The sequence below is a fragment of the Hemiscyllium ocellatum genome, chromosome 2 (genome assembly GCF_020745735.1).
Source record: "Hemiscyllium ocellatum isolate sHemOce1 chromosome 2, sHemOce1.pat.X.cur, whole genome shotgun sequence".
Taxonomy (NCBI): domain Eukaryota; kingdom Metazoa; phylum Chordata; class Chondrichthyes; order Orectolobiformes; family Hemiscylliidae; genus Hemiscyllium; species Hemiscyllium ocellatum.
The window spans coordinates 55855846-55869389 of record NC_083402.1 but is presented as its reverse complement, the minus strand read 5'-3'; the positions used below and the strand labels follow the sequence as shown (position 1 = coordinate 55869389).

General features: G+C 39.4%; 1 protein-coding gene across 9 annotated transcripts in view; it reads left to right on the top strand.

Moving 5' to 3' along the window:
* LOC132823183 (multiple C2 and transmembrane domain-containing protein 1-like) overlaps nt 1-13544 on the top strand; it is a 646464-nt gene that overhangs the window by 416042 nt on the left and 216878 nt on the right. For all 9 annotated transcript variants that reach the window (XR_009645516.1, XM_060836773.1, XM_060836799.1 and 6 more), the window contains one exon: nt 5705-5807. Coding sequence is in view for 8 of the 9 variants with exons in the window: in XM_060836773.1 (XP_060692756.1) it covers nt 5705-5807 (103 nt within the window). In the remaining variant the exon portion in view is untranslated. The remainder of the gene's footprint in view (nt 1-5704; nt 5808-13544) is intronic.

Below are 13544 nucleotides of genomic sequence, written 5' to 3'. Positions count from 1 at the left end.
GCATTAACCCATGTACAATAATTTGATTAAAAGCTGCTTGAAACACTGGACAAAAGGAATATCATGCATGTGCTAACAACAGCAGCAATCACTTCTGCTGCAATTTTTACTGTAACAAAAGTTCTAATGAGCCGATTAATCTTCTGTGGGAGAATGGAAGCAAATTTTTATTGACTAAATGCATATGTACTTTTAACATTTATTTATTACTCTGGTGCCACATTTAATTTGGAAATTAAATTAATTTGGAAATTAAAGCGCTACTCAGTATAAAACATTTGGATTATCACTGGCTATGTAAATGATTCCATTCGAACTGCAGATTTCCAGTATTGCAGCCTCACTACTGGTCACTATTATCCCCAAAGCACATGCATGTAACTCAAAGTTTACAAGATTCAATTAGAGTGATTGTGACAGTCTAAGAAATACACCTTGGCCCTAGTGGCTGAGAACACTACCATAAGTAACTTCAAGCTTAATTTTATTTAACACAAAGTTCAACTTCATAAAAACGTCCCTGCGTTTCAAATTATCATAAAAATCAATTTCTTTTTAATTTGACAAACCTAAGAAAGTCACTTAAAACTACAATTTATACAAGCTATCAACATATTTCATCATTATGTGCATGTGAAATAAGCATCCTAAGTAATAAATTCACTGCCTTAAACTTGATGTTAAGAGCATCAGAGCAGAGGAAAGGAGCAGGTGGAGGCCATATGGCCCTTTAAGCCTATTCCACAGTTTAATAATGTTCTGTAAACTAGCTTTAAAGGTAAGTGCTATGTGGGTTTGACATGAATATGTGACCAATATATGAAGCTTGCTGTCAAATAAAAGTCCTTTTTAGAAATGTCTGTGGAGCAATATGTCAGGGCTCTTAGAATCCCTTCATTGTGGAAGCAGGCCATTTGGCCCAACACGTCCACATGAAAAGCATCTCATCTAGACCCACCCCCCTACCCTATGCATGCAGCTATCCATTTCCCAAGGCTAATCCACCTAGCCTGTGAGAGGAAACCAGAGCACCCAGAGGAAACCCACACAGACACAGGGAAAATGTGCAAACTCCACACAGACAGTCACCTAAGGGTGGAACCAAACCTGGGTCCTTGGTGCTTTGAGGTAGCAGTGCTAACCACTGAGCCACTGTGCCTCCCTTGGTTCTATGTTTTACTCATTCTATTTTTCAATACTCCAAATGAATTTTGAACTGCTTTATCTGATGTTGATTTTTTTAAATCCTTCTGTGAAATACTGACCTAAAGAGGGCAGCATTGTTTTTGATAAAAACTGAGAAAGGAAAAAAACTTGACACATCAGCCAATCAGGCCAATGTTCCGATTCACAATCTGTACAAAGCATTATGCAGAGATTAGGAGAGGGATGCCTTATATATGTTCAGATTGAGAGTTGTAAAGATGCCAGAAAGAAAGCTTGTCTGAAATGTAAAAAACATTTATATTTTAAGCATTATTGTCGAACCTGCCCTCGCAATTAGTGAAAGACCATGCTGATTCCAGGGTAATTATTTGAACTTATTAGATCCACTTACATTTAAATATAGAAGTAAATTAAAGAATAATAAACAAAAACAACTTCAAAAGACTGTGTATGTGGCATCACTACTTTGGAAAGACTACATGAGAAAGCCACAAATGTAACTAAAACATTTTTGTGCATGTTTAAAAGCTTTAACTGAAAACTCCTTTTGTGTTTATAAGATAAACAACTCATCAGGAAAGTGCTTGAGGAACACATTGATAATGATTTTCAAAGACAATTGTCAGTTTATTAATACCTAAGAGTAAATGCTTTAAGCAAGCTTATAGTCCATTTGATATTTCAATACCCATAGTAAACATTCAGTTCTCATGAACCTACACAGTTGCTTCTCATTTCTTTTTCTTTGAGAATCTTGGTGTGTTTTTTTTCAGAAGCATGATTTTAAGTACATCTTTGTTTCTATATTATTTAAATTAATTAACTTATTTTGGCAGGTGTCAGTTTAATGGCCTGAATTGTGCTATATGCTACAGCCTTATGAAAGACCTCTTTGATCTGTGCCATCAAAGGGGTTGCAGTCATCTCAGCATCTGGTAATGTGGCAGGACCCCATTGAGATGAGTGTTTTTGTCACTGGGACTATCTATTAAATTTGTTGCCAATCCTATATAGGCACAGGTATTTCTCGACAGCAGGGAATGGTTTTGTAATTCATAGGGGAGCTGTAAGTAGTAACATCAGTGAGCAATGCCCGAACCATCTTGCAGCCAGGTTACATGAACAGCAATGTTGAACAGGCCAAAACAGCACAGATATGCAGGTCGTTGCCATTATACTGAACTCCCAGAATTAGTGACAGCTAATTTATTAATGGATCATATCAACAGGAAGGAAGTGAACTGCATTTACAAATATGGAATGGAACATCATTTCACACCAAGATTATAAAGTTTGTCACTGAAACCTTTTAATATTGAAAAGAAAAGTGTGGTATAACACTACTTTATTCAGCTGTAGAGTTTTCTTTTGAATACTTTAAGTTAATACCATAGTCCATCAAAATCAGAGTTTATGTAGTTGAGTCAAAAGATTGTCTATTTTTTAATAGACGTGGGGATAGGCTGATGTGAGATCAGAACATAAGAACATCATGGCTGATCTTATTGTGGACTCAGATCCACCTACCCATGCTCTCACTGTATCCCTTAATTCCCTTTTTAAAAAAAAATCGACCTTAGCTTTAAAAACCTTTACTAAAGTAGTGTCAACTACTTTGCTGGGCAAGGAATTCCATAGATTAACAACCCTCTGGGTGAAGAAGTTCCTTCTCAATTCAGTCCTAAATCTGCTCTCTCTAATCTTGAGGCTATGCCCTTTTGTCCTAGTTTCACCTGCCAATGGAAACATCCTCTTTACTGTTATCTTATATATTCCCTTCATAATGTTATATGTTTCCATAAGCTCGCTCCTCATTCTTATGAATTCCAATAAATATAATCCCAATCTACTCAGACTCTCCTCATAAGCCAACCCCCTCAACTCTGGAATCAACCTAGTGAACCTCCTCTCCACCCCCCCCCCCCCCCCCCCCCCCCCCCCGCCCCCCCCCCGGCCCCAGTACCAGTACATCCTTTCTCAAGTAAGGAGACCAAAGCTGCACACACAACTCCAGATGTGGCCTCACCAGCACCTTGTACAGCTGCAACATTACCTCTCTGCTTTTAAACTCAATCCCTTTAGCAATGAAGGACAAAATTCCATTTGTCTTTCTAATTACTTGTACCTGCAGACCAACTTTTTGTGATTCATGCATAAGGATACCTGGGTCCCTCTGCATAGCAGCATGCTGTAACATTTTTCTATTCAGGTAATAATCCTTTCTGCTGTTAATACGACCAAAAATGAATGACTTCACATTTATTAACATTGTTTTCCATTTCACATTTATTAACATTGTTTTCCATTTGCCAGACCTTTTCCCACTCGCTCAATGTATCTATTTCCTCTGCAAAGTTTCACAGTCCTCTGCACACTTCACTCTGCCACTCATCTTATGTCATCTGCAAACTTTAACACCCTACATGTGGTCCCCAACTCCAAATCATCTATATAAATTGGAAATAATTGAAGTCCCAAAACCGATCCCTGAGGCACACCACTAGTCACTGGTTGTTAGCCAGAATAGCACTCATTTATCCCCAGTCTTTGCTTCCTATTAGTCAACCAATCCTCTATCCATGTTAACACTTTAATCGTAACACCATGCATCCTTATCTTGTACAGCAGCCTCTTGTGTGGTACCTTGTTGAAGCCTTTTTGAAATCTAGCTGAACCACATCCACTTTGTCCTTGTTGTCCACCTTGCTTGTAATGTCTTCATAGAATTCCAAAAGATTTGTTAAGCATGACCTGCCCTTCATGAGCCCATGCTGTGTCTGCCCAATGGGACAATTTCTATCAAGATGCCTTGCTATTTCTTCCTTGATAATTGACACATGCATCTTCCCCACTACAGAGGTTAAGCTAACCAGTCTATAATTCTCCATCTTTTTCTACCTCCCTTTTTAAACAATGCCATCACATTTGCTGTTTACAAATCTGCTGGGACTGCCCGGAGTCTATTTTGGAAAATTACCACTAGTGCACTTGCTATTTCTCCCACCATCTCTTTTAGTACCCTGGATGCATTCCATCAAGGCCAGGAAACTTATTTATCCTTAGCTCCATTAGCTTGCCCAATACTAGCTCTTCCGTAATAATGGTTGATTCCAGGTCCTCACCTTACCTTCATTTCTTTGTCAATCAGTGGCATGTTATTAGTACTCTCCACTGTGAAGATCAATACAAAATACCCGTTCAATGCCTCGGCCATTTCATCATATCCAATAACCAAATCCTCCTTCTCATCCTCTAAATGACCCATGTTACTTTAGCCACTCTTTTTCACTTTTTATATGTATAGAAACCTTTGTTATCTGTATTTACATTCTATGCCAATTTTTTTTTCTCATGTTCTATCTTACTTTTCTTTAAAGCTCTTTTTGGGCTTTCTGTTGACCTTTAAAGTTTTCCCAATCTTCTAGTTTCATGTTGGTTTTGGCCACTTTGTATGCCCTCTCTTTCAGTTTGATAGTCTCCCTTATTTCCTTAGATACCCATGGCAGATCCCTTTTCTTACAGTCCTTCCTTTTTCCTGGAATATACTTTTGCTGAACACTTTGAAAGTCTTCCACTACTCATCAACTGTCCCACCATAAAACCTTTGATTCGAGTCTACTTTAGCCAAGTCCTGCCTCATTCTATTGTAGTCTTTCTTGTTTAAGCACAGGACCCTGGTATTGGATTTTATCTTCACACTCTCCATTTATATTCAAAATTTAACCATACTGTGATCATTCCTTCCAAGACGATCCCTAACTATGAGGTCATTAATTAATCCTGTCTCCTTACACAGGACCAGATCTTGGATGGCTTGCTCCGTCTTCGGTTCCATTACATACTGTAATGAATTGCCTCTGTTGCTACTCATTTAGGTCATAGCCAGTCTTTTTCTGAATTCTATTTGCTTACTTTCATTTGGTACCTTTTAGTATCCTTACAGGAGAAAATAAATCTATCTCAATTTTTAAAATGTTTGGTTGAAAAAGCTTCAACATTGTTTTGGAGTGAGGAATTCCAATTTTTTGCAATCCTGTGTTACAGATTTAATTCTTGTTGTCATCACTATAATTTGAATGTTTTTGCCTCCTTGTTATGGTCTTCACCATCAGAGATAATGGTTTGTCTTGATTTACTTTTATCATATAATTTAATAATCTTAAATGTCTCAATTATTTCATCTCTTAATTGTCTGTGCCAAAAGCAATGTAAGTTTTATCACGTGCATGTCATAATCTTGCACATTTAACAGCCACTAGTAGATTTTGGAAAAGGATGAACAGAGTGAGCTCCATAGTTCTAATGGTCCTACCCTCCTGATGCAAGAGGTATATGATGCTAAAAGCACATTGAAACAGGACAAGTCAGGAATAGGAGAAAATTTGTCACTTAGATGAAGTATTACTTATTGTTTCAGCTACACAGCTAAAGCTCTGATGCAGTTTTTGAAATCCTATCAGTTCAACTAATTTTTGATTCTTAGTTTGTAATTCCCAGGTTATAACAAATGATATATTTAAAAATGGCTTTTCTTTAGGGAGCAGTGACCCATTTTGTGTGATTGAATTGAACAACGACAGACTGCAAACACACACTGTCCATAGAAGTCTCAACCCTGAATGGAACAAAGTCTTCACTTTGTGAGTATGAGCACAGTGATTTCAGCTTTGCTTTGTGAAAATTCATAGGTAATAAAGATCCTTGTCTCAGTGACAACTGGTAAAATCTGCTTTAGCAGCACTAATAAAAAATGTGCCATCGCTAGTACAGAATCTAGTAACCATTAGAGCTTAAGACTTGTTTTACAAATATTAAACCTATATTTCAACCACATGTTAGTGGAAATATATATTTAAAATGGTGTGGCAGTATTTAAGGAGAACTTTGCCAACATATAGAGAAGCAGTCCCAGAGGGATCACGGACAGAATCTATTTGGTTAGAGATAAGGAACAAAAAAGTTGCAAGTACTTTGCTCTGAGTGGTTTATTGGCCATTAATGGGAAATACATAGAGAACCAAATTTGCAATAATATTATGAAGATGTGCAAAGATGGTAGAGTCATTGCAATGGATGATGTTAATCATTTGAATATAAATTGGGAATGTAGTACAACAGTGCAAAGACGGGCGGAGTTATTGAGTGTGGGGTCAAGAGGAATTTTCTACAGCAGCATGTTTTCAGTCTAATGGGAAAGGAAGGATAGAAGAAATAGAAACAGAATTAGGCCAATCAGCCCCTCAAAATCACTCTGCTATTCGATTAAACCATGGTTGATCAGTTCTTCTTTCATACCAGCTCCTCTCAGGGCTCAACTCCTCAACATTTCAAAAATCTATCTACCTCCTCCTTAAGTATCTTCAGTAACGTAGCCTCCACAAATTTCTGGGATAGATTCTCAATATCTCCCATAATTGTACTCTTTACCTGCAATAATGCCTCTTGATTTAAACCCCCAATCAAATAAGACATGGACAATTAACCTGTAAATCACCAGTTTGTTTCAGGTGCTCAAATACTAATTGCCATAATCAAGTAGCCGCCTCCTTACTAAAAATAAATTCTTTGGAGTATGTATAGTAAAATGGTGATAGGAGGAGGTGTGGATTATTTGTGCAGGTAAGCAGAACACATGGCAGAGACATTCAATAAGTGAGCTACAAAGTGTTTTTACCAAACCAGAAAATGCTGCTTAGGACAGCTCTTGAAGGATTTAAAATGACTGAAAAGGGAATATTAGATAGGCTGCCTGTCATTAAAGTTGATAAGACAGGAGTAACAGATAAGGTGCTTCCAATACAGAAGAAAGTGACTGTGGAAATTGCTAAAAAGCTTGTCATAATTTTTTAATCTTCCTTAGACTCAAGGACAGTACCAGATGTTTGGGGGATTGCAAATATTACACAATTGTTCAAAAAAAGCAAAGTCCAACACTAAGACCATTCAGCTTGACCCCAGTGCTGCCAAAGCTTTAGAAACAAAGGATAGAAAATTCTTCTCTTGCTGGTGCTGATCTTGGAAATATATAGCCATAGATTAGGTGGAATGGTGGGTCTTACATGCAACCTACTGTCTCCCTGGCTCCTAAGAGAATTAAATTCTGATTAGAAAGGCCAATCTCAACCTTCTTACCTTGCATTAAATTCTAGCTTTTAGGTTGCCAATTAATGATCACTTCAGGGCTTCATCTCACTGCCAATAATATTAACTCGTGTGTGTGATAATTTAAATCATATGACCCGCTTGCCACCTTTAGTAAGTGAGGTGTCCCAGTATAAAAGCATTTAGTTGCTAATTGAAGGCCAGGCCATTTGGAAGGGGAGGCTTCTTGCGATTCATGACCTTGCTGTGACCCTCTGCCTATGACACCCACCCCACAAACCCTGCTTCTCTCTGCCACATGTTACTTATCTGTGCCATGGGCCCATTCCCAGCCTGCCCCAGGCTACATCTACTGGTATCCCTGTTCAAGGAAGTATTGGACAGACTGCTCACCTGTGGATCAATTAGGACAGTCATGGCCAATTAATGGCCAAAGGATCCTCTTTCTGGTCCCATTACATCTTTCGCCATGTCAAGTAGAGTCTAGCCACCCAGGCAGATGCCTCCCAGTTTTTACTACTTGAACTGCTGGTCGTGCTTTGGGGGAGAACTGCAATACCACCAGTTATTCAGATAATTCTATTTGGAACATGGATCTCCTGGCCATTTGAATGGCAGGTAACTCTCAGAGATGGAAGCTGCTTCTCAGATGGGACGCAAATCTCACCTCAAGCAGTTTAATAGTGCACTGAGTGTTAAATGGCTGTACGTCACAACACTCAAATTTATGCTGGGATTGAGATACTGGTTCAGCCTACAATTCAGCCCTGTATGTGTGGCATGCTGGCATGCTGATTCTGTAGATCAAATTCAGAACACATCTTTCTAGTTAGTTGCTGGATCTAGCTTTTATTGTCTGTGCACTGCTCAAGTCAATTGAGCATAAATACAATGTGTTATCTTGTCAATAGCATTGTATTAAAATTATTTTTTTAAACAAATTTTATGGTTGTATTATAACTTCACAGGTATTTCTGGTCAATCTAATCTCCTTAGTGAAATCTGCTGGCAGACCAATGGTTTGCTCCATTGTAAAATGTGTTGTTTCATGGTTCTCATTGATGGTCCTCTGTTCTTAAATGATTATCAATAGCAGGATCTCTGCAGTACATGTCTGAGAGGGTCTCAGTGCTTTTGATGACGTGCTATTTCATCCATAACCATGCAATTAGGAGGGCCTGTAAACACCTCCTGGGATCCAGAAGTTTTCTCAGTCAGAAACAGTGAGGACATAGAGAGGAGACTACATGCACCATTTTGAACTGAATGAGCTGGACCCCCTTATTAAGTACCCTCCCCCTTAATGGACCATCCATTCAGTCACATCACATCTATTACTGATTCCTGTAATTTTCACTGAGGGAATGTTCTTCAGCAGCTCAGAGCCCAAGCAGTCTGGTTTTGAATTGTGTCACCTTGGTATCAGTGGCGATAGTCTGGCCAGTCTGACTAGCCCATCACTTTCCTAACGTATTTCAGCATTGAGGTGATAAATATTATGAGTTGAGAAGGAGATGGTGTGGAAGGATTGTGAACTAGAGGATAATGATTTAAGATGACTCACAGAAGAGGCAGTGGTGACAAGAAGAACCTTTTATGCAGTGAGTGTTTAGCATCTGGAATACATTGCCTGAGAGTCTGGTGAAGGCAGATTCAATCATGGCTTTCAAGGGGGAATTAGATGTGCTCCTGAAGGAAAATAAACGCTGGGCTACAGGGAAGGGCAGGAGAGTGGGACCAGCAGATTGGCTCTTAAAGTAACCAGCACTCACACATCTCTGCCTGATGTCCTCTGGTCGGGTACAGCCACTTTACACTCCTAGCCAGTGACCGAAGGCAATCTGACAGTCTGTTCAGTGCACGCATCATTTAACTGTGATCATCTGAATCTTCTGAAGCAGAATTGGTCTTGCCTTCCATGGACGTCATAAAGAAGCTTACCTTTAGTTTGACCTGAAGACAAAAAATGCTGGAAATCACAGCAGGTCAGGCAGCATGTATGGAGAGAGAGCAAGCTAACGTTTCAAGTCTAGATGACTCTTCGTCAGAGCTTATATAACATGTGAAAGGGAAAGCATTTATGTAATAGTGGGAGGATACACAGAATGGTACCTAGGCAGGAATTTCTAAGGCCTCCTTCTCTTAACTCCTCACAGAGTTTTCCCCTCCCTGTGTCTGATCTGCTCCTATTACAGGGAAAGTGGTACTGCAAATACCACCCCCCTTCCTGTCTTCCTGGTGTGGTCAGCAAAGATTTCTGCATTCCTCCATAACTCACCAGTGTTTCCACCAAATCTTGCCTGAGGTACTTTCTAATCAGCCTGTTCAGAGATGTTACTGTGCAGCTCTGAGCTGGTGGGACTTAAACCTGGACCTCCTACTCAGGGGTAGGGATTTTATCATGGTGCCATAGGAACCCCAAATGCTTGGTTGAATGCAAGTGAATCAAAAGCACTTCAGCTGCAACTTGTTGAATTGCCTTTAAATATCCCATAACAGATGTCATCTCACTTCATAATGGTTATTGTTATGAGGAGTGGGTGAGGAAGACATTGCCAGCATGTTCAATGAACAACTTTGTTGTGTTGGTCTGGCTTCAGTCCATTGGTGTCGTGATTATACACATGCAGTGATTTTCGGCTCATAGCATGGACACACCTGCTTACATCACTATCGTTGATGCTCACCATGCAAAACAATCTGTCCAAGTAAACTTCATGTCAACACTTTTTTGGGTGTTGTTGAAGCAAATGTAGGCAATGTAATGATCTTCTTGTCCTTTATGTATGAGCTGACATAATTTATTTAAAATATAGCCAAATGTAATTTGTGCTCCTGAAATGGAAGAAATTAATCTCTAAAATAGTTACAAATTGAGCAAGAGGCTCTTGTATACTGACTGGATAAATATGAGGGCATACCTCCAGAGCAAGGTGTTCCATTTATTTATTAGAATATAATCTGATTTCCTCTATCATTATTGATTGAAAATGTAACAACCGACAGAAAATTGTCCGTAATGTAGTGGATTTACATTCTGTTATTTTGTGTCATTTTATAAGTATATCTCTGCTGTTATACGTGTATTCATAAATCTACCCATCTATAATTCATTGACCAAAAGGCTGTGGGATAAATTTTGACCTAGATTACCTGGAGCAACTTCATGAAATAAAAGTTGGGTTTGTTTCTACATCAAACAAGAGACTTATTCTACCATGGAATTGCTCAATCAGGGAAGATACAAACTAACCCCAAGTAACTTAGCATCCCTGATGTTTCTTCCAAAAGTGAATAAGCTTGTAGGTAATTCCTGCTACAGACAGGGGAATTTGTGTAAGTTTCTTTATACATATGAAAAAGCACAAAGAAGTTACATTTTTTTGCAGTAGTACTAGAGCTGTCAGGTCATGAGATTAAATTGCAGTGCAGTCTTGGCCTTTGCAGAAATTTGGGGACTGGACCCAGCATAGGAGACATGGGGACAGGATATCTCATGCAACAGCAGATTTCAAGGAGCAGATTTTCTATTAATGTTTTTACTGCTTCATGGCACAGTTCAAATCGGAGAAAACTACTCAACTTCAGCCTCCCCAACTGTGTTATGAGGGCCACAGAGCTGAGCATAAGAGCCATGAATCGGATTCAGAACCAAATGAAATATTGCCTCATGCTTCAGTGTATTCAATGTATATGTATAATCTATATACCATAATATATATGGGCCACCTAAATTCCAAGAGCTATTCACTAACATCTAAAATCTAACTATTTCATTTATTTCCCCTTCTGCAATCTTGTGTAACATTAGCTTATTGAAGTTAGGAGCTGTTTATGAATAGATATGTCGTGGTATTTATTAAACCAAAATATTTTCCATATCTGGACTTTTGAATTAATTGTTGACTCTTCTATCTTTAATCATTGCAATTCTATCTCATCCTCTGAATACAGAGAGTAAGAGGATTTCCTAAAGGGATGCCCATTATGTTTGGGTTGTTTAAAACCGATTCAAGCTCTATACCATGAAATCTATGGTATAAAGATAGACAAACAGTGAAAAATGCAAATAATGTTGAAAGCAAAGATTGAAGTACTTCATTAAGTACTGTGTTAAACAATCCAGAGGCAAAGCCATTAGATGCAGCTGCATTGTTTTTTTAGATGGTAAGAGTAACAAGAAGATGGAGTACTTGGCTAATGGTCGGATACTTGGTAGTGTGGATGAGCAGAGGGATCTTGGTGTCCATGTACACAGATCTCTGAAAGTTGCCACCCAAGTAAATAGTGCTGTGAAGAAGGCATATGGCGTACTGGCTTTTATTGGTAGAGAAATTGAGTTCCGGAGTCCTGAGGTCATGTTGCAGTTGTATAAGACTCTGGTGTGGCCGCATCCGGAGTATTGTGTGCAGTTTTGGTCGCCATACTATAAGAAGGATGTGGAGGCACTGGAACGGGTGCAGAGGAGGTTTACCAGGATGTTGCCTGGTATGGTAGGAAGATCATATGAGGAAAGGCTGAAGCACTTGGGGCTGTTTTCATTGGAGAAAAGAAGGTTTAGGGGTGACTTGATAGAGGTGTACAAGATGATTAGGGTTTAGATAGGGTTGACCATGAGAACCTTTTTCCACGTATGGAATCAGCTAATACGAGGGGGCATAGCTTTAAATTAAGGGGTGGTAGGTATAGGACAGATGTTAGGGGTAGATTCTTTACTCAGCGAGTCGTGAATTCATGGAATGCCCTGCCAGTAGCAGTGGTGGACTCTCCCTCTTTATGGGCATTTAAACAGGCATTGGATAGGCATATGGAGGATAGTGGGCTAGTGTAGGTTAGGTGGGCTTGGATCAGCGCAACATCGAGGGCCAACGGGCCTGTACTGCACTGTATTTTTCTATGTTTTATGTTCTATGTTCACCATCCTGCAACAAGACTGATAACCATCTGAATTTCTACAGCCCTTTCTGTTTTTATTTCAGACTATAGACTTGTTTTTCTGTTGGGTCCCAAGAGTTATTAGTTGTTTAACTTCAGCAATTTTTTTCTACTTTTGGAGTGTAGGAATGCTCAAATTTCAAAATTCTGAACAGTTATAGATTTTTCAGCAAAACATCCAATGTCAAAAAGAGGAAAATTCATATACTCTATTAACTGTTAATGGGAATGCATTACCAATCGAGATTGAGCATCGAAGAAATTACAGAATAATATTGTAATGAAATAATGTCCAACATACATAACTGATTCTTGTCATATTTTGACTCAATGTCAACTTTGTTGGATCATGAAGGATCATGAGGCCCAAAGAAATTTCTTACTCTCATCCAAAACTCATTTCTTTAGCTACCTACCGTTAGCTAGCTACTTGTCATCTGATGTTAGCCTGATTGAACCATTCAGTGTAGCCAGCAGGACTCACTGTACAGGATATCCTGGTATTAACCATCATCTCTGGCATCAGCACCATTTATTAAAAAGCCATTGGCCACCCAGACAAGCATTGTTAGTCCAGAGCACCCCTGCATGTTGGCTGATATTTGCTCTGAATATGGCAGGGTAAGAAATTGACCCTCACTTTGTGGCAGGGTGATGCAGAGAAGGCCACAACCTTCCAACATGACATGGCATGACATCCGACCTTGCCAGAGGTTGCCACACATGTCAGTACAGCCTCAGCGTGGAGGGATGCCCTGCAATGTGTAAACGTCATAAATGACTTTCTCCACTCCACCAGGTAAAAGCCAACATCATCTCTCTGCTAACTCAAACTCACTCTATCACTCCTACTCCACACATCTCTGGCCAATGCTCATGCTCTGCCACTCTCACTATTGCATCTAACATTTTCCCTCACTTGCTCTCACCCATCCAATATCACCAATCCTGCATGCCTTCTGTGCTGCCTACTCACTTAGCACAGACAACTTACCTTCACCAGCACAAATAGTTCTGATATCCACTTTCAAATCACTTAATTCCTCCCTTTCTTCAATTCCCAGAGAAACTATCCACAATAGGGCAGAAGGAAAAGGGCAACAGATACATGGGAATGTCACCCTCCAAGTTCCCTTCCAAATTGCGCACCATCCTTACTTGGAAATATATCACCAATCATTCAGTGTTGCAGAGTCAAAATCCTGGAACTTTGTTGCTGATCCATAGGAAATAGCTAGAACAAAAGGACTGCAGTAATTCAAGAAGCCACCTCATAGCCATATTTTCAAGGGCAGCTACAGATTGCATTAAATGCTGGCCCCGTCGATGATGCCTGCATT